Source organism: Pelodiscus sinensis, chromosome 27, assembly GCF_049634645.1.
Source record: "Pelodiscus sinensis isolate JC-2024 chromosome 27, ASM4963464v1, whole genome shotgun sequence".
NCBI lineage: Eukaryota > Metazoa > Chordata > Testudines > Trionychidae > Pelodiscus > Pelodiscus sinensis.
This window is the reverse complement of record NC_134737.1, coordinates 15,252,140-15,271,147: the sequence shown is the minus strand read 5'-3', so window position 1 is coordinate 15,271,147 and position 19,008 is coordinate 15,252,140. Positions and strand designations below refer to the sequence as shown.

At 65.8% G+C, this 19,008-nt stretch overlaps 1 protein-coding gene across 2 annotated transcripts in view; it reads left to right on the top strand.

The window, feature by feature from the left end:
• Positions 1-18,121, top strand: part of AMPD2 (adenosine monophosphate deaminase 2) — a 30,190-nt gene extending 12,069 nt beyond the window's left edge. Inside the window, exons 3-18 of one of the 2 annotated variants that reach the window (XM_075909893.1) lie at positions 2,274-2,404; positions 3,016-3,084; positions 4,706-4,817; positions 8,079-8,265; positions 8,784-8,925; positions 9,374-9,463; positions 9,863-9,992; positions 10,276-10,470; positions 10,879-11,010; positions 11,554-11,717; positions 12,141-12,267; positions 12,573-12,736; positions 13,031-13,151; positions 13,679-13,852; positions 14,667-14,777; positions 15,912-18,121. In XM_075909893.1, the coding sequence (XP_075766008.1) occupies positions 2,274-2,404; positions 3,016-3,084; positions 4,706-4,817; positions 8,079-8,265; positions 8,784-8,925; positions 9,374-9,463; positions 9,863-9,992; positions 10,276-10,470; positions 10,879-11,010; positions 11,554-11,717; positions 12,141-12,267; positions 12,573-12,736; positions 13,031-13,151; positions 13,679-13,852; positions 14,667-14,777; positions 15,912-16,127 (2,265 nt within the window). In that variant the 3' untranslated portion in view covers positions 16,128-18,121. The remainder of the gene's footprint in view (positions 1-2,273; positions 2,405-3,015; positions 3,085-4,705; positions 4,818-8,078; positions 8,266-8,783; positions 8,926-9,373; positions 9,464-9,862; positions 9,993-10,275; positions 10,471-10,878; positions 11,011-11,553; positions 11,718-12,140; positions 12,268-12,572; positions 12,737-13,030; positions 13,152-13,678; positions 13,853-14,666; positions 14,778-15,911) is intronic. The other variant, XM_075909894.1, reaches the window with a different exon arrangement.
• Positions 18,122-19,008: the final 887 nt, after the last annotated feature.

Here is a 19,008-nt window from a genome sequence, read left to right as displayed (position 1 = left end):
ACCCCGATCCCTCCCTCTCCTCCGGCCCCGCCTGTCTGGGCCTCCCTGCACACCCCCATCCCTCCCCTTGGTCTGGTTTTTGCTCCTCTCTTCCGCCCCATTTGTGGTCCCCTTAAGGCAAAGCCGGTGCGGGGGCCCCATGAGGTGGCATGAGCAGGAGGCAGGAGCCCACTTTCTGTCAGCCTCCATCTCCCAGTGTCTCGGTGTGCCGAGTGTGCCAGGGCTCAGCCTGCAGGATCAGGCGTCCAGAGCTGGGGGTGACTGTTCAGCACCCCAGACTGCAGGGACATTTCCACCTGTCTCCCGTCAGGAATGTTTGGGGAGAGCCCAGGGGCACGTCGCAGCCCTCCTGCCCCACACTGGCGTGGCCAACACAGTCACCTGGCCCCCAGTGGCTCGTGGGAAACAGCGAGCATGAGGCTGTGCTCGCTGCCTGGCCCGTCCCCTCCGGAGTGGCGCCTGGCAGCTGGTTGTTTAGAGGGAGTCGGAGGAGGGCTCGCCGGGGTGTTTGCGTAACTGCAGGCCGCTGGCCTCTGCGGGTGTTGTCTGGCTGCGGTGCTGGGGAATGGCGGGGAGGGAAGCAGGAGCGAAGCCACCGGCCGGCGCGTTGCTCCAGCTGGTCTCTGTGTCCTCGCAGACCTTACGCCCAGGGGTCAAGCAGCTGGCGGGGAGGAGGAAGAGCAAAAGGGGCAGCTGGCCCGGGGCCTGGTGATTTGAAAGTCCCCAGCCCCGCCCCTTCCATTTGAGGCCCCGCCCCTTCCATTTGAGGCCCCGCCCCTTCCATTTGAGGCCCCGCCCCTTCAGGGGGCCCAGAGCTGCCCCCGCCGTGCCATGGACTCTGGCTGCCCGAAGCTGAGTAGCGCTAAGTGCTGGTACTTTCACCCCTGCTTACTCCCGAATGGGAAAGATCCGCCTGAGCGCCTGGGCTGAGAGCAGAGCCCCGTCTCCCCACTTCCCTTAGGGCAGTCCACACGCCTGGGCTTCTCGGGTAGTCGAGTCGACTCGCATCCCCCCCCCTTGCTGCCGCTGTCCGAGAGGCAGCAAGGGGAGGAGGGGAAGCAGGAGCCGGCTGAAAATGCGGTTCCCCCAGCACCGTCTGCCCCTGCCCGTGGCAGCAGTGCGGGGGGGGGGGGGGTCATGGGCGGTTGCTGCAAAGCAGGCTCTGCCAGCGGCGGGCCCAGGCTGGCCCCTGTCTGCGGGGGTCCCAACGGGCAGACGGATGTCGCTGCCGGCTGGGCAGGCAGCCTGGCTCAGTCCCGGCTCGGGCCGGTCGGGGACCAAACCCCGGCGGCTCTGCAATTTAAAAGGCAGTAGGAGCTGGACAACCTGCCCCTCCCCTCCCCCCAGCTCCTACCGTGTTTCGAATTGCAGAGCCGCAGCGAGATTTTGGTCCCTGGCACTGAGCCAGGGGCCTCCCAAGTAGTCGAGAACAATTCTATCGACTACTCGATTAGTAAATTAACCTCATTTTAACCCCCCCCAGCCTCCTTCCTGGTGAGGCTCTGTGCCGCGGGGGCCCTGCCCCGGAGCTTTTCCAGGGCCATCGCGGCAGAGCAGGCCTGGCTTGGCCGATCCAGGCTCTTCTCTCTGCTCAGGGCGGCAGGCTCACGGGGGGAGGCGAGCCCCCCCCAGTTGCTCACTGGCTGCCTTCCCATGCGCCGTCAGGCTGGGCATCCCCTGGGGCGTGTCCAGGGGGCTGTGCGCTTGCAGCCAGGGCGGGAGAAGCCATTGATCAGCAACCGCCGGGGCAGATTTAGCATCCTGCACTTGAGAAGGATCAGTGAAGTGTCGGGAGGCTGCGTGCCATGGAGAGCGGCGCTGAGACCTGCGCGCAGCCCTGCCCCTCCCCTCCCCGCGGGCACCGCAAGGAGCGGGCGTCTCTGTGTGCGGGAGCCCCCCCCCCAGCGTTTAACACCCGCCCTGAGCCGGCTTCTGGCCGCCTGTGTCCGTGCCGCATTGGCAGCCCTGGCTCGGAAGGGGCAGCGGCAGCTGACGGCTTCCTCCGGGCTGCCCCCCTGTGCCCTAGAGGCCCTTCCACCGGGGCCCTTCTGCCAACAGATGGCATCCACGGAGGCTCCCCATCGGGGCTGGCCTCCTGCCCGCAGCCCTGAGCCGGCCTGTCTCGGCTTCCTTTCCCTCTGCGCACGGCCGCCCCGCTGCCGGGAAACCCGCCGTGCCCGCCGAGGAGGGGACTCGTCCCGCCGCTGCCTGGGGGGGTGGGCTGGCTTGAGGGCCACGCCGCCGGCTCCCCTCACGGCTTGTCCTTGCGCCAGGAGCTGTTCTCCCGCTCGCTGGCGGAGAGCGACATGCGCAGCGCCCCCTACGAGTTCCCCGAGGACAGCCCCATCGAGCAGCTGGAGGAGCGGCGCCAGCGCCTGGAGCGTCAGATCAGCCAGGACGTGAAGTAAGAGCCCGAGGCAGGGGTGGACTAGCCGGCCCCGGGGAGCTGGGCCAGGAACTGCACCCGGCCAGGAAGGCTCCGACCCAGGGCCCTCAGACTTGTTCTTCCACCTGCTCAGGCCGGTCGCTGCTGCGGAGCCTGGCGGGGCAGCCCGGGGCTAGCGGGAGGCCTGGCTGGGGCAGCGCCCGGGTTGAGCTGGGAACGTTCTGCCCCCCGCCCCTCGGGCAGGGCAGACTCCAGCACCTCCCGCCTCGCTTGGGCCCCGGGGAGGGGCTGGGCAGTTTGTGGGCAGGGGCCGGGCTCTCGGGTTGCTGTGGCTCTGCTGGGTCCCAGCCGTGGCCCTTCTCTGCTTTCCCAGCCCCCCCCGGGCTCCCTTGGGTCTCTGCTGTGGGCTCCCCTCCCCCAGCCCGGGGAGATCCCCTTGGTCGTGGCATCTGTTGTGCTTGGTGTTGGTTTCTGCATTAACACCCGTGTTTTCTTTCTTCCTCTCTCCTCTTCCCTGTGTCTGTCCATCCGTCCGCCTGCCCCTGCCCCTGCCCCTGCCCCCGCCCCCGCCCCCGCCTCTGCCCCTGCCCCCGCCCCTGCCTCTGCCTCTGCTTCCTGTTTGTCCTCAGACTAGAACCCGACATTTTGCTCAGAGCCAAACAGGACTTCCTGAAAATTGACAGTGCTGCTGACTTACAGTGAGTGTCTGGCTTTCCCCCGCTCTGCCAGCGACTCAGGGTGAACTGACACGCCCCGAGGGCTAGGGCTCCGCCCGATCCCAGCCCGGCTGGGGAGCAGCATTCGCTAGGGCCGGGGCGGGGAACCTCCGGTCCGCAGACCGGATCCAGCCTGTTGCTAAATTTCATCTGGCCTGTGGTTCCCCCCGGAGCCATGAACACCAAAATCCCAAGCCCGCGTGCACAGGTGGGGGAACTAGAGGTGCAGGGGGTGCTGTGGCACCCCCAGGTTTTGCTGGGCCCTGCCAGGGGCTCTGTTCCCACCCCCAGAGGTGGCCCCAGCCTCAGCCCTCGTACACCGGTCCACCCTGCCCCCGAACTGTGGCCCAGTCTTGGCCCCAACTCTGGGGAGAGGGGCATGGACAGGGGAAGGTCCCCATTGTAAAAATTGCTCCAGCGCCACAGCCTCCCGTGGGTGAGTGGCCTGTGATCGACTTTTCCTGTGGGTCTGTGGCCCATGACAGAAAAGCCCCCACCCCCCGGCAGGCTACAAAGCCACCAATGGAGGCTTTGGTCCCTCTTGCACTCTCTGCTCAGCTGGTGCCAAAGGGGCCAACCTGGGGTGCAGCCCCCCTCGTTCTGAGTGAAGGGGCGTTCCGGGCTCTGCCGGGAGCCAGGCGTGGCCGTGGGGCTGGAAGGGAAGGGGGCGGAGCCATGCTAAGCAGGGTGCTCCCTCTCGGGGTGGGAAGGGGGCCCAGCGAGGACAGAAGAGGGATCTAGAGGGTCTGGGTTGGCAGAGACCTCAGGAGGTATCTAGACCAGCCCCAATAAATCATCGCAGCCAGGGCTTGGAGACCTCGAGGGATGGAGGGAACCCGCCCCAGGGCTTCCCCACCCGCCCGTGTTCCCTGCTGTCCCACCCAGACCTCCCCCTCGGCCACTTGGGACCGTTGCTCCTGGCCAAGGAGGAGGAGCCGGGAGGGCTACGCAGGGCTCTCGGGGGTAGGCAGGCGGAGCAGCAGTCCTGGGAGGGAAGCCAGGGCTCCAGTCGCTGTAGCGGCAGGGGTGGGTCTGGGGAAGGTGCCCGCCAGAGGGAGGCTGGCTGGAGCGCTGGGGGGGCTGCCTCGCTCGTCCCGCCCGGCCCGGCCCGGCCGTTGCTCTGCGCTGTCTTTCCCTCCTGCCTTCGCTCTTGGACGCGCAGACGGGGCAGGCGCCGCCTCGTGTCTCTGTTGCCGTTTGTTGTCGTGTGTCCCTGGGCCAGGTTCCCAGTAACGCAGCCTCCAGCAGCCAAGCTGAGCCCTGATGGCTGCTGAACGGGACCCTCCTTGCTACAGGCTGCTCCCCAGGAGGCGGCTACCCCAGCTGGGCACCAGCCCCCGGCGCCCAGCTCTGCTGAGTCGTGCATCTGCTTACTGGGAACCGGCGGGCACCCAGGCGCTGCTGTGTGGCTGGGGAGGTCCTGGGAGCTCTCCCTGCCCTGTGGTTACCCCCAGCCACCCCCTGGGGGGTCCCGTGTTGCACGTCTCCTTGTGCCATGTGTCTTTCTCTGGTAGTTTCACAGGCTGGGACGGGGCAGCCGAGGTACGGCCGGGGCCGGACGTGTGCTCTTGCTCCCTGACCGTCTCTTGCCCCCCATCCCCAGGCAGTACAAGGAGCAGAGCGAGGACCTGGTGGATCATCTCCCCAAGGAGCGGGATGTGCTGCTGGAGTGGGAGTTCCAGAGGGTCACCATCTCCGGGGAGGAGACGTGTGGGGTGAGTCTGCCTGGCATCGGGCTGCCTGGGCGTGGGAACTGAGGGTTACGTGGGCTGCTCCCCCACTCTTGCAGAGACCCCAGGAGCCAGCCAGTCCCCTCTGGATCCGAGCCGGTGCCCCCAGAGGGGTCGGCTCATTCTCCCACACGCCAGCCCGTCCCTGTGACCTGGGGCCGATGGAAAGTGGCCTCCCCTGTGTCCCGTTCTCTGATCTCGTGGGCCCGCCAGTCCCTGCCCTCCCTGTGTCAGGTCCTCGCAGCAGGCGAAGGGGCGGGCTTGCCTGTGATCTAGCACGGCTAACGATAATGGCGAAGACGTGACCGCAACAGACCCTGGCACGGGCCAGCAGCCCGAGGACGTCCCCCGGGTCTCCGGCAGCCTTCTACTGGGTGCTGGCCTGCCCCCCGCCCCTTCCTCGCTGCCCTGTTAGTGCTAATCCTGTTGCTGCAGTGACTCCTTCACTCGTGGCACGGGGGTGCCCTGAGATGCCCCTTCCCTAGTCACCTGGCACCGTACTGCACCTGGTTTCACAGGCTGGGCCCCGGCAGCTTCCCCCAAACCTTCTCTTCTTGGGTGATAGGCAGCAGAGAGCCCCTGGTCCTCTCCTCTCCTCTCCAGAATCTGTGAGCCCCTTGTGAGTTTCCCTTGATCTCCATCCAGGGGCCAGAAATCTCTGGGCCAAGTCCCCAGCTGGTGTAAATTGGCATGGCTCCACTGGCATCAACAGAGTGGTGCCAGTTTCCATCAGCTGAGGGTGAGGCCCGTTCTTCTGTCCCTGTCCCCGTCCCCCACCGGATCAAGGTGACCTCTACAGATAGTCCTTTGTTCCCAGCACAGTTCTCCTGGCTAAAATAGCAACGGGTGCCCATCTTCCGGGCACTGTCCTTGTGTGGCAGCTTGTGTGCAGCAGTGTGAATTGGCTAAGGAGCTGTCCAGGACCAGCACGTGGCCGGGAGACGGCCCAGCACATCGCCCCGGGACTAGTGCTGGCCCCGACTGCCATGGGCTTTGCCAGGGTGTGTTCCTGGGGGTTTTGTGTCCACGGGTGTAATTTAACCCTTTGCTGGCAGGTGGGGAACTTGACTATCAGAGAGTGACACTGACTAGAAAGAGAAACTGACTGATCCAGGGTGGGAAGAGCAAAGAGCAAACTGGTAGCAATTGTGAATGGGCAGGTGATGCTCCTACCCTGGTTGCTGGACTGGGGACACGCCCAGGCCCCTCGGGGGATCCGTGGCTCCTCCCGTCTCCGTGGCTGAGGCCCATAGCAGAGCTTGCCTTCAGGCTCCAGCCCCCTGTGTATCCTGCTGGCTCCGCACCCCAGGCAGGGCAGGAGGCAGCACTGCGTCCCCGCTAGGGATGTCAAACGTGAACGGTTAAACGACGTGTTTAGCCAGTTAGCTGCCCACTGCGGGAGGGGAGCCGCGTGGGTGCGGTGGGCCCAGCTGGACTGGAGCAGCCACGGATGGGGGCTGCTCCTATTGGGCCAGGCAGGGCTCGCCACATGGCTCAGCTCAGCTAGTCCCAGTCCAGCTCCTGAAATAGGGAGGCCAACGGGGCCTATCTAGGGTGCTTTTAGGGCCATTGTTACCATATAACCGAGTGCCTCCCTGTTCCTTGAATTGGGGTCATCATTCAAAATGATCTGGACAAATTGGAGAAATGGTCAGAGGTCAATAGGATGACGTTTAATAAAGACAAATGCAAAGTGCTCCACTTAGGAAGGAACAGTCCGTTTCACACAGGCAGAATGGGAAGCGACTGTCTGGGAAGGAGTATGGCAGAAAGGGATCTAGGGGTCATAGTGGACCACGAGTTGAATATGAATCAGCAGTGTGATGCTGTTGCAAAAAAAGCAAACATGATTCTGGGATGTATTAACAGGTGTGTTGTGAGCAAGACACGAGGAGTCATTCTGCCGCTCTACTCTGCGCTGGTTAGGCCTCAGTTGGAGTATTGTGTCCAGTTCTGGGCACCGCATTTCAGGAAAGATGTGGAGAAATTGGAGAGGGTCCAGAAAAGAGCAACGAGAATGATGAAAGGTCTAGAGAACATGACCTATGAAGGAAGGCTGAAGGAATTGGGTTTGTTTAGTTTAGAAAAGAGAAGACTGAGGGGAGACAGGATAGCTGTTTTCAGGTATCTAAAAGGGTGTCACAAGGAGGAGGGAGAAAACTTGTTCATCTTGACCTCTGAGGATAGAACAAGAAGCAATGGGCTTAAACTGCAGCAAGGGAGGTTTAGGTTGGACATTAGGAAAAAGTTCCTACCTGTCAGGGTGGTCAAACACTGGAATAAATTGCCCAGGGAGGTTGTGGAATCCCCATCTCTGGAGATATTTACGAGTAGGTTAGATAAATGTCTATCAGGGATGGTCTAGACAGTATTTGGTCCTGCCGTGGGGGCAGCGGACTGGACTTGCTGACCACTCGAGTTCCCTTCCAGTCCTAGTGTTCTAGGTTTCCCTCTTTGCCATATTGATCCTTCCCCTTCTGCTTGGTGCAGGGAGATGCTGCTGTTGCAGTTGTAGAGACCTGGGCCTGGAAAGCCAAAGTCTCACAGGGGGTCTGTGGAGTGGGCCGGAGCCAGGTTTCTCACATCCCAGGCTAACGCCTGAACTGCTGAGCTGCCTTTCCTAGGTCAGCTGATGGACAGTGATGGAAGGCCCGGGGACGAGGGAGTGCAGGGTTGTGGGGAGCTGGGGGCCTGTGCCTGGATTCAGGAGCCGTCTGGTGAGAGCCCTGTTAGTGGCTGAAAAGGAGCCGTGTTGCACTGAAATGTAGGTGCTCAGGTGCCACAGTGGTGAGTGGCTGAGGAGATACCTAGGTGACCGTTTGGGTCTGGCAGCTCTTCAGTCCTTGCCTGGGGCATGCCCATGTGCGCACGTGTGTGTGTGTCTGAGAGAGAGACACGTGTGTGTGAAAGAGAGCGCGGAGATCAGTGAAATTAAAAGGGAACATTCAAGCCCGATGAAATACTCACTTGTGGTGTTAACCTGTGGAACTTACGGCTGCAGGATATTACTGAAGAAAAAAACCCCACTTCCAAAGCCCAAGTTTCCTGATCATTTTGATCCTTTACATGTGAGCAAGATTCCCTGTTCTCTCGTCCCTGGGGAAAAACCAGGCCCTATGTTAAGCCTTAAAGCAGCTCACCTATAGGCTAGATCATCCCAGTCCTATGCTCATCCATGGAAAGCTGCCCTAGTTCCAAGCCGTGGGCCCAACCCTGGCTAGAGCTGGTCTCCTCTTCCCCCTCCAGGTGCCTTTCACAGACCTGCTGGACGCAGCCAAGAGCGTGGTGAAGGCGCTGTTCATCCGGGAGAAATACATGGGGCTCTCCCTGCAGAGCTTCTGCAAGACCACTGGCCGCTTCCTGCAGGAGCTCTCCGTGAAGCCACTGGAGACCCGGATCTATGAGGAGATCCCGGAGACCCTCATGGCTGCTGGTGAGGCCAGAACTGCGGGGGGCGGAGAGCAGTGAGTGTGGGGGAAACCGCGGGATGCCCCAAGGGAAGGGGGCCGGGAGGGGAGCTGAGCAGGGCTTTGTGGAGGGAGGCCCAGTAAGCTGCAGAATACACTTGGGGGAGGAGGAGCTCCCCCCACCCCCACGCCTCCTCCGCCCACACCTCTCAGCTCCCTGATGAAGTGCTGGGCAACTCGCCCCTACCCACCACTGATAACGTGGCCTTGCCTCCTGGTGGGGCTGCCCTGCCCCGCATTCCAAGGGGGAGGCCAGAGGGGGGGTCCTGAAGGAGGGGGCTCCCTGGTGGGGGGAAGGGGCGAAAGTCTGGCTTGCAAGATGGAGGGAGTCGGGGGGAGGGGGCGAGTGATGTGTCTGGACGGGCAGCCCCGCTCTGAGCCTCCCCAGCCTTCGCCGAGGGACCCGGTGCCAGGCTAGCGCCGGGCTCTGCCCAGGCCCCGTTGGGTCTGACGCCCCCTGCCCGGCTCCTCCTCCTGTTTGCAGATGCTCCTGTGCACCCCCCATTCACTAATCTGCACCCCTACGAGACCTGCCCGCCTGCGGCCATGCCGCCCGACCTGGGCTTCGGCCTCCGCATGGTCAGCGGAGTGATCCACGTCTACACCAAGCGGGGGGTCACCGACGGGTGAGTGCAGGCGGGGGCAGGGCGGGGGGGGGAGCCCCAGGGCGGGGCCCGGCGAGGAACAAGGCTGGTGGGTTTGAAAGGAGAAGCAGCCTCTTGGGATCTGGGCATAAGAGCAAGTGCCCTTGGCCCTCTGCCTGCATGGCGCTAGCCAGGGGTCATCCCCTTGGAGTTTCTTCCCCTCCATGTTCACCCCCTCCTGCAAGCCTGGCTTTCCAGGTGCCACCGAGAGCCAGGTTCCAGCCCTGTGCTCTAACCACTGGGCCACGCTGCCCCCCCCCTCCCGGAGGAAGAATCGGAGGGTGTCTCCTCTGGAGCCGGGCCACCTAAGTAGTCCCTGGAGTAGAGCTGGGACCCTGGCACATGCCAGCTGGGTGCCCTGTCCGGGGCTGCTCCCTTTCCTTGCCCCCGGCTGTGCGCCGAGTCTGAGCCAGGCCCTCTCCCCCCGCAGGAGCACGGAGCTGGACCTGCCGTACCCTGATCTGCAGGAGTTCATCGCCGACATGAACGTCTTGATGGCGCTGATCATCAACGGCCCCATGTAAGCAGAGCGGCTTCCCCTCCTGCTCCCGGGGCGCCCCGGCGGAGATGGGCCACGTGGCTTAGGCAGCCGCTCCCGCCTGGGCAGCCACCTGGCCCCGCTGCCGGGCTGGCTGCTGCGCCCTTAGAGCCGCAGAGCAGAACCCAGAGCCGCCCGGGGTGTGAATGGGACTGGCCCTGCCTCAGCTGCGGGCCGGGGTACAGGACACCCCCTCTTCAGATGCCAGCCCCTGAGAGTTGCTGTTAATGACCCCCTGGCCACAGAGCATCAGCGCCAGGGCTCCTCTGTCCTAGTCTGGTGCTCTACCCACTAGGCAACCGCTGCCCTGCAGTGAAGGGGGTTCAGGTCCCCGGGCTCGTGGGCAGAGACCTGAGATCCATCACCTGTTCCGTTGTCCAGAAAATCCTTCTGCTACCGGCGGCTGCAGTACCTCAGCTCCAAGTTCCAGATGCACGTTCTGCTCAACGAGATGAAGGAGCTGGCAGCTCAGAAGAAGGTTCCCCACCGGGACTTCTACAACATCCGCAAGGTACCACCAGGGCCGGAGCAAACTCCCTGCTGGACCGGCCGCCCCGGGGAGCAAGGCCTGTGTCCCGCAGCAGCAGCACCAGCCCCGCCCGGGCTGCAGGGGCCTCTGGCATCCGCCTGCATGGCCTGGCCTCTCTGCTGCACTGGGCCATGGCCACCACCCTGCTGGCCTCGGGTCCTAAGCTGGTGATCCAGGGCCCCCGCTCCCGGGAGGGCTCCAGGCTGCTGGGAGGGCTGGGCTCTAGCGCCGGAGCCTTGGTCATGCGTGTCCTGCCCCGCCACAGGTGGACACGCACATCCACGCCTCGTCCTGCATGAACCAGAAGCACCTGCTGCGTTTCATCAAGCGCACCATGAAGAAGCACCTGGACGAGATCGTGCACGTGGAGCGGGGCAAGGAGCAGACGCTGAAGGAGGTCTTCGAGACCATGAACCTCACGGCCTACGACCTCAGCGTGGACACGCTGGACGTCCATGCGGTGCGTCCCCCTGGCTCCGCAGCCCTGCAGGAGGGACTGTCCCCCCCAGGCCGGGGAGGCGGGGGAGCATGGGAAAGCAAACCCATTTGGGTAGAACCTGCCCCACCGTGCTGCCCAAGGGACCCGGCTCCGGGGCTGAAGCTCCCCCCCTTCTCCCTGGTGCCCGCTTACGCCCGCTTACGCCATTGCTGAGCCGAATGCTGGATCCGCTCCAGGGGGCTGTCTGGGCAGCTGGGGCCCTCGGGAGGAGGACTCGTCAGGTCTCGTAAGGGGTGGAGCAGGAGGCAGGGGGTGCCGTGGGCTGGGTGGGAGCCAGGGAAGGGAGGGCGGGAGCAGGGAGATCTGGGAGAGCTGGGCCGTGCTGTCCTGGCTGCCGATGCGCTGACGGGTCCCTCTGCCCCGGCACAGGACCGGAACACCTTCCACCGCTTCGACAAGTTCAACACCAAGTACAACCCCATCGGGGAGTCCATCCTGCGCGAGATCTTCATCAAGACGGACAACGAGGTCTCAGGGAAGTACTTCGCCCACATCATCAAGGTGAGGGCTGCCTCCGGCCCCGTGCTCCCCTGCAGGGCTGTTCCCCTGCCCTGGTGCCTCTGTGCCCCGCTGCGGAGTCCAGCCAACAGCCCCAGGCCCCCTTCCGCCTCCCGGCCCCTGAGCGGGCAGCCTGGAAAAAAGCCCAAGGTCGCGTCTATCGGGGGGGCAGGGTCAGAAAGGGCCAGGGTAGCCTGGCACCCGCTCGCTGTCTGACTTGCTTGGTGTCGCTGGTGTAAGGCGAGGGGGTTGGTGTCTGGCTGCTCAGTGCCGGGGCGAGTCTGGAAGGCTCCGGCTGTCGGGGATCTGCACCGCAGAGACTCCGGGTGGAAACAGAACAAGCCGGGTGGAGGGGGCGGGGATCCAGAGACGTGTGATGAGCCTGGTTCAGCCTGTCTCCCCTCTCGAGGCCTGGGCGCGTCAGTGTCTCGTGTTTCGCGAGCGGCCGGGGGCTTTGCCAGCCGCGTGGTGCCTGCGCGTCTCCGTGTCCCGGGCCGGCCCGCGGGCGGGGAGGCGCTTCCACGGCCGGTGCATGTCCCCCCGCAGGAGGTGATGTCCGACCTGGAGGAGAGCAAGTACCAGAACGCCGAGCTGCGGCTCTCCATCTACGGCCGCTCGCGGGACGAGTGGGACAAGCTGGCCAAGTGGGCCGTGAGCCACAAGGTGCACTCCAACAACGTGCGCTGGCTGGTGCAGGTGCCGCGTCTCTTGTGAGTATCCCTGCCAGCAGGGCCCGGGGTTCCAGGCAGAGCTTCGTGCTGGCGATCGTTCCCTGGATCCCAGTAGCTGCTCTGGGCCCCTGGCTTGGCTGGACCGGGCAGGGGCTCCCTGGCTGGAGGGGAAGCCAACCTGGATCTCGGCACTTGGGCCCAGCCGGGGGAGGGAGAAGATGGGGGGATGCGGCAGGATGAGGGAACCTGGAAGGGGGGGATTGACAGCTCTGAGTCTGGGGCAGGGAGAGGCCTAGAGGAGTCCTGAGCCCCACGGCCGGGGGTCTGATGCCCTGACCCCAGCGCCCATCGGGACTAGCCTCACTGAAGCGGGTGGAAGCAAGAGCAGAACTGGGGAGCTGGCGGCTGAGCAGGCCTGGGCAGGGTGGTGTCCTGCTCAGAGCCGGCCCCTGTCTCTCTCAGCGACGTGTACCGCACCAAGAAGCAGCTGGCCAACTTCCAGGAGATGCTGGAGAATATTTTCCTGCCCCTCTTTGAAGCCACCATCCACCCTGCCAGCCACCCGGAGCTGCACCTCTTCCTGGAGCATGTGCGTGCTGCAGCATGGGGCGGGCTGCCAGAGGCCCTGGGCGGGGGGCGCGGGGGGGGGGGGGGGCAGCCAGTGTCCAGTGCAGGCCCCTGTCTGACCATGGGGTGCCAAGAGCCTTCTCGGGGAGGGTAACGTGTCACATCTGGCTGCCCCGGGCATGTCTCTCCTCTCCGGCCAGCTGGGGCGTGGGATCTCTAGTCCCCCGGGTGGCACAGCACTGCCTCCAAGGGGGTGCCCCAGGAAGGCCCTCCTGTCCGGTCCACACGCTCCCCCTCCAGCGTCTCACGCTCCCCTCCCGGTGGCAGGTGGACGGCTTCGACAGCGTGGACGACGAATCCAAGCCGGAGCATCACATCTTCAACCAGGACAGCCCCCTGCCCGGGTCCTGGGTGGAGGAGGACAACCCGCCCTACGCCTACTACCTGTACTACATGTACGCCAACATGACGGTGCTGAACCACCTGCGCAGGTAGGGGACCCTCGTCCCGCTCGTCCCCCGGGCCTGGGCCGTGGGGAGTAGGGCCCTGCCCCCCCACTGGCCCTTCAGGGGAGGACTTCACTCACCCAGCTGCTGTTACCCCCGTGGCTGCGGGGGCCAGCCAGCGGGATATGGGGTGCAGGGTCTGTCTGGGGATCCCTGCCATGGGGAGCCTGCTCCTGGAGGTTACATTTGGGCAGCGCCGGTTCCGGCCTCCCCTGCCCACATGGCTCCGTGCGGCGTGTCCGTGCCCAGCCTGACCTGCCTCTGGCAACCTCTCTGCAGGCGGAGGGGCTTCCACACCTTCGTCCTGCGGCCTCACTGCGGGGAGGCGGGCCCCATCCACCACCTGGTGTCGGCCTTCATGCTGTCGGAGAACATCTCGCACGGGCTGCTGCTCCGCAAGGTGAGCCCCGGGGCAGGGCCGGCCTTCCCGTGAGGCGCGCGGAGGCGGCCGCCTCGGGTGCCAGGCTGTGGGGGGGGGGCCCCCAGGGCCAGGCTGCGTGTGTGGGGGCACGTTGACACTTTTTGAACAAGGCAGTGTAAGTTAATTCTCCTTTCCTGGGGCGGGGAGCAGAGCAGGCCCATGAGAGAACAGGAAGGAGGCAGAATTGGGACCCGTCAAAGTTTTGGCTCAAGCGAGGGGCCTGGGGCGTCATTTGAGCTCCCCGCCTCAGGTGCCAAACTGTTGTGGGGGGGAGCTGGGCAGTGCCCTGCCGGGCCAGTGGTGCTTGGGTGCAGGCAGGCCGGGGGCCACTCTCCATTGCAGCAGGTCGGAGGGAAGGGGGAGCCCGGGCACTGTGGTGAGGGGCACACCGAGCTTGGCACGGGGAGGGGAGGGCAGTGCGGACCTGGCAGGCCGGGGAGAGCTCTCTGGCCAGCCAGACTGTGGGTCTGACCCCCTGCCCCGCTAACCCGGCTGGTCCTGCCCAGGCGCCCGTGCTGCAGTACCTGTACTACCTGGCCCAGATCGGCATCGCCATGTCCCCGCTCAGCAACAACAGCCTCTTCCTGAGCTACCACCGCAACCCGCTGCCCGAGTACCTGTCCCGCGGCCTCATGGTCTCGCTCTCCACCGACGACCCGCTGCAGTTCCACTTCACCAAGGTGAGCCCCCGGCCCGGCCCGGCCCGGCCGGCGCTGGGGAGCTGCTGCCAGCTGCCGCCACTTGGAATCGCCACCGCCGGGCTCTGAGGGCGGCGGCGTGCCCCAGTGCCACGGGCTGGCCTGCTCTGCTTGGCACCTCCCGCCTTGCCCAGGTTTCTGTGCGTCCTGCCCAGCAGCGCTCGGCTGGGGCTGTGCCCTGCGCCCGGGCCGGCCCTCTGGCTCCTGGGCCAGTCTCAGGGAGCCGTGGCCTATTCCTGCCCTTCCATTCGGGCCCAAGACTCCCCCCATCTGGGCTGCCGGGCTGGAGTCTGGAGGCTGCCGGTGCATGCGGCCAGGCCACGCGTGCGCTGGACCCTGGGGGCGGGCGCAGGGTGCCTGGAAATGGCCGTGCTCACGAGGAGCCCTCGTGCTGCCCCACGGGAAGGGTCTGGGCTGCGACTTCCCCCTCGGGCCCTGGCAGCCTCCCAGCCGAGAGGCCAGAGGCTCGGATGGCCACACTGGGGGCTCTAGGGGCTTGGCCCGGGTGGGGGAAGCAGTTGGGTGCTGCCTGCACCAGCTGTGCTCCCCCACAACTGTCCACTGCCCGGGGCGGGGGCCGGATCTCCGTTGCAGGTCTTGAGGAAGCCCGGATGCCATGGCGGGGGGCACACGGAGAGAACGGAGCTCGGCGTGGGGAGGGGAGGGCAGTGTGGGCCTGGCAGGCCGGGGAGAGCTCTCTGGCCAGCGGGCACACCGTGGGTCTGACCCCCTGCCCTGCTAACCCGGCGGGCTCAGGGCGGGCACAGGGGCGGCTGACCCGGCCGTGCCGTTGCAGGAGCCGCTGATGGAGGAGTACAGCATCGCCACGCAGGTGTGGAAGCTCAGCTCCTGCGACATGTGCGAACTCGCTCGCAACAGCGTGCTCATGAGCGGCTTCTCCCACAAGGTACCGGCCCCACCCCCAGCCCGTGTGCAGCTCCCGGCCACGCTGAGGAACCTGGGCCGGGTGCCAGGGGCACTGCGCCCCATCTCTGTACCCTGGGGTAGGGGCACCGTGCCTGGACCTGTACCCCATCTCCTCTGCCCGGTGTAGGGGGCGCTGTGCCTGTACCCTGCACCCCATCTCCTCCGCCTGGGGTAGGGGGCCTGGACCTGCACCCCATCTCCCCTGCCCAGTGTAGGGGGCACCATGCCCTGTACCCTGCACCCCATCTCCCCTGCCCAGCGTTAGGGGGGTGCTGTGCTCAATACCTCACACCCTCTGTGTTCCGGCCTGGCACATGTCTCTGGGGCGTGGGGCCCTGTACCCCTGCCCTGCATGTCTCTGGGGGGTGGGGCCCTGTACCCCTGCCCTGCATGTCTCTGGGGGGTGGGGCCCTGTACCCCTGCCCTCCATGTCTCTGGGGCGTGGGGCCCTGTACCCCTGCCCTGCATGTCTCTGGGGCGTGGGGCCCTGTACCCCTGCCCTGCATGTCTCTGGGGTGTGGGGCCCTGTACCCCTGCCCTGCATGTCTCTGGGGCGTGGGGCCCTGTACCCCTGCCCTGCATGTCTCTGGGGCGTGGGGCCCTGTACCCCTGCTCTGCATGTCTCTGGGGCGTGGGGCCCTGTACCCCTGCCCTGCATGTCTCTGGGGCGTGGGGCCCTGTACCCCTGCTCTGCATGTCTCTGGGGCGTGGGGCCCTGTACCCCTGCTCTGCATGTCTCTGGGGCGTGGGGCCCTGTACCCCTGCCCTGCATGTCTCTGGGGCGTGGGGCCCTGTACCCCTGCTCTGCATGTCTCTGGGGTGTGGGGCCCTGTACCCCTGCTCTGCATGTCTCTGGGGCGTGGGGCCCTGTACCCCTGCTCTGCATGTCTCTGGGGCGTGGGGCCCTGTACCCCTGCCCTGCATGTCTCTGGGGCGTGGGGCTCTGGTCTGCTCCCCACCTTGACCGCAGTGTAGCATTGCTGTGCTCTGTTGAACAGCGGCTGCTCCCGAGCTGGCTGCATTTCAGCCGTGGGTCCCAGCCAGTGTGTGATCCATCCGGGTGGGGTCCCCACCCTGAGACCGCCTGACCGCCCCTCCCCGTCCTCTTCCCCAGGTGAAGAGCTACTGGCTGGGGCCCAGTTACCTAAAGGAGGGCTCGGAGGGGAACGACATCAGACGCACCAACGTGCCGGACATCCGGGTGAGCTACCGCTTCGAGACGCTGTGCCAGGAGCTGACGCTCATCACGCAGGCCGTGCAGACGGCGGAGCTGGAGACCATCCAGGAAGAGGACGCCCTGACCATGACATGCCCCCTGGGCACGCAGTGAAGGACCCTGGCCTGCGCTCCCCCGGGCGCTGTCCCTGGGGGCTGTCCCGGAGCACGAGGAGAGCCTGCCGCCGAGCCTGCGTCCTAGCCCGGGAGCCTGCGGGCCCTTCGCTGGCGTCCGTGCTTTCCCTTGGCTTGGTGTTTCCCCGAGGAAACTTTCCTTAGTGGCTGCCCCTGGTGACCGGCTGGGGCCGCCGTAGCTGCTTTGGGTGGTTGTTAGTTTTCTTTTGGATGTTTCTTCTGCCTTTTCCTTTTTTAAACTCCTGCTGGACTGTAGCACGAGGGTGCTTGAGGCCCTTTGGGGCACTAGTGAGGAGGGGCCGGTGCCTGGATCCTGGCCCCCGGGGGAGAGGAGACACGAGGGTGCGGGCGTGCGTGTGTGGGTTGGAGGTGCTAGTGAGCCAGCGTGCGTGCCCGGCGGCAGGCCGGTGAGGCGCGAGTGTGCTGGTGGGAGAGCACACGTGTTCTGGCACGTGTCGAGGTGCTTGGTGGGGGGTGGCCGGAGCGTGGTGCTCTGGGCAGGTGCCACTCTCACCGTGGCACGTGTCCTGCCTGCCCGGGGAAGAGTTGCCTTGGGACTGTTGGTCTGTGGCTGGAGCTGCAGCTGTGAGGGCAGGCGGCCGAGAGCTGGGCTTTGCCCTGGCCTGATGCTCCAGCCTGCTGCCGCCCTGTGGCCATGGGGCCCGCGGGGCCAGGGACTTTGTAAATAAAGGAGGATCCACCCTCCAGATTCCTCAAACTGTGATGCCCGAGTCCTCCGCCCCAGGCTGCGCCCTGGCCTGGGGGGGGGCGGGGCAGGGTATTTTTAACTCCGTTCACACCTGGTGTCCGTCTGAGCATTTCTCTGTCGGCGGCAAGGCAGGGCCTGGGCGTGTGGAAGCCTCGAGGGGCTGGGAACCGCCCAGACGGGCCCCGGAGCTCCCCAGCAGTAGCAGGGAGCAAGGGGCCAGCTGTCTGTGTGTCGGGCTGCAGAGCCGGCCTCCCCGCATGCTGCTTCGCGGCTCCCCGGCCCCTGCCCGCTCTGCTGCCCTGCGTGGGCCCGGCCTGACCCCCCTCCCCCGTGGCTCTGTCGCCAGTGTCCCAGGGGTGGGGGAGGACCCATCTCTGGCTTCCCACCCCCGGCACTGGCGCAGGGGAGGGAGGCCTCAGCCCCGCACAGCGCTGTGGGGACTGGTGTGGGGGCAGAGGGTTAGCACTGCCCGCCCTGCCCTGAGAGCAGAGCCCTCGGGTCTGCCCCGCCCAGGCAGCCGGCACAGCGGGGGAGCCCTGGCACCAGGCCCGTCTTGTGGCTATGGGGTTGGGCACGGGCAGGAGGTCTCTGCCCCAGGGCAAAGCTCAGCTCCCCCCCCCAACTGCTCAGTTACTGCCTGGGCCACTGTATGTTGGGCGCTCCCCTCCCCCATCCAGCCCCATCCCCCTGCCCTTCCCTGCCCCCCATGCAGCTGCCTTCAGGGCTCTCGGCCCAGCCGGACCTGTGCCCCTAGAGCGCCCGGCACAGCGGCCACTGTCCCTACTCCGGCTCGGGCCTGGCGGGGGCTGCCAGCTACTGCCCACAACCCCCCCTCCCGGGCAGAGCCAATGTCTGGGGGCCCAGGCCCTGTTCCAGAGCCCTTGTAGTGGGGCTGGTCCATGAGGCCTCTCCGTCCCTGTGTGTGGGGTTAGCCTCCCCCCGCACTCTTTGCCCGGCGCCGGGACCACAGAGGCATTGGCACCGCCTGGCCCCTGGTGGGTGCTGGGGCACGGAGCTGGGAGCAGGGCTGGCTGTGGAGTGGGGACCCTCTGCCCAATAGGGGGTTATCCCCCGTGTGCACCCCCCGGCGCCAGAGCCCCTCCCCCTTCGCTGTGCTGCCTGGGCCGAGCAAGTGTTGATTTCCGTGTAGCTGTAACGTCCCCGCCCGGCATCCCGTCCTGCGGCCACCACGGCTGCCGCCTTGCGTGTCCTCCCGTGTCGTGTCCACAGGAGCATGGTCAATAAACACAAGCTGTGTGCGTGCACGTCTGGGCTGTGACTCTCGCGGGCAGGGGAGCTGCGCCCAGGCCTGGGCTCTCTGCTCGGCGCCAGCAGGTTCCTATGCCAGTCGCTGATCAGACCTGGGGCCTGCGGGCCAGGTTACTGCCCTCGGCCGACAGACCAGGGCAGGGTAAGGACTGACCCCAGGCGGCCCAGAACCTGCTGCTCGGGTGGGGGTGCTGAAGGGGAGCGAGCCTGGACCCTGGGCCTTTGCTGTGCCTGTCATGTGAGTTAGTGGAGTTTGACCCCAGGGTGGGGAAGTGCAGGGAGCCGGCCAAAGCTCACGGGCTGCTCCCCTGCAGCAGGCAGGTCCGGGCTGGGCGTTACAGGGAACCAGCACAGGGCGGTGGGTTTATGGCCCTGGGGGGGGGGGGGGGGTCTGGCAATGTCCTGCCACAGCTGGGAACCACCCAACTGCCCGGGGGACGTCCATGGCAAACCACTCCAGGGACACCCCCCAGGCAGGCTCCTTGCTCTGGATCCGTCTGCGGGTAGATGGCCCAAATCCTGTAGCAAGGCAGGGTGGGGGGTAGGGGAACCAGGCTGGCAGAAGGAAGCCTCTGGGGGAAGCGGCCATCGCTGGCCCTTCACGGGGTGTGAGGGTGTCAGTGCCCGGCTGGGGATACAGCGCAGGCGCCCCTCCCCCAGCTAGCGTCCCCCTTGCCCTGCAGCACGGTCAGGCCCCACGCCGCCAGCTGGCAGACGCGCGTGGGCCTTGCAGAAGCGGGCCGAGATGTCCAGGCTGGCCCTGCACGTTTAGGGTCCTACGGCGCCTTGAAGAATCGCAGCTGACAGGAGCCAGAGCTTCGTGACCTCTGTGCTTGCACGCGCGGCTGACATGGGCCGTGTTCTGCTGCTTGCAAATACAGGC